This window comes from Penaeus monodon, chromosome 22 (assembly GCF_015228065.2).
Source record: "Penaeus monodon isolate SGIC_2016 chromosome 22, NSTDA_Pmon_1, whole genome shotgun sequence".
Lineage (NCBI taxonomy): Eukaryota > Metazoa > Arthropoda > Malacostraca > Decapoda > Penaeidae > Penaeus > Penaeus monodon.
The window spans coordinates 36,770,453-36,770,945 of NC_051407.1; the positions used below are offsets into that span (position 1 = coordinate 36,770,453).

At 36.7% G+C, this 493-nt stretch overlaps 1 protein-coding gene across 2 annotated transcripts in view; it reads left to right on the forward strand.

Moving 5' to 3' along the window:
- The window catches only part of LOC119587105 (forkhead box protein G1-like), a 10,489-nt gene extending 10,066 nt beyond the window's left edge, over positions 1 to 423 (forward strand). The window contains exon 3 of one of the 2 annotated variants that reach the window (XM_037935856.1): positions 64 to 423. In XM_037935856.1, the coding sequence (XP_037791784.1) occupies positions 64 to 113 (50 nt within the window). In that variant the 3' untranslated portion in view covers positions 114 to 423. The remainder of the gene's footprint in view (positions 1 to 63) is intronic. The other variant, XM_037935855.1, reaches the window with a different exon arrangement.
- The last annotated feature ends 70 nt before the right edge of the window (positions 424 to 493 follow it).

Below are 493 nucleotides of genomic sequence, written 5' to 3' on the forward strand. Positions count from 1 at the left end.
CTGTCTTTATCATATACATGTTTCACCCTTCTGTCTCTGTGAAAATTGGCATCATGTTTTAAGGCTCTGATCTTAGTAACCTGGAGTCTTCTATACCACACATTCTCATTTAGGTACTTTATCTTACCCTAGATGAGAGAAAGTCAGCCAGGAGGTCCAGCAGCGATTCGGGTGAGGAGACATGTTTTGCCGTTGTTACAAGTGTAAATTGATTATCAAGGCCTTTGCTAGTGTTTTTGAAAAATGTGCTGGTATTCTTATAGTTGTTGTTAAAAGTCCTACCAATCTACCTCACTAGTACTCCTGTGATAAAAGATATTTTAAGTAAAAAAATCTAGCAGAGGATATGGATCATCAGTATACATTAGCTGTTTCAGTGTGATATTTGCTGTTCGAGTCTTGTTCTCTTTTTCTCCTACTTTGTGTTTTCCTTCATCTTGGTATCTTTAATAATTTATCCTTTGACATCTTTATTTTCCATTTCCTCCCCCTC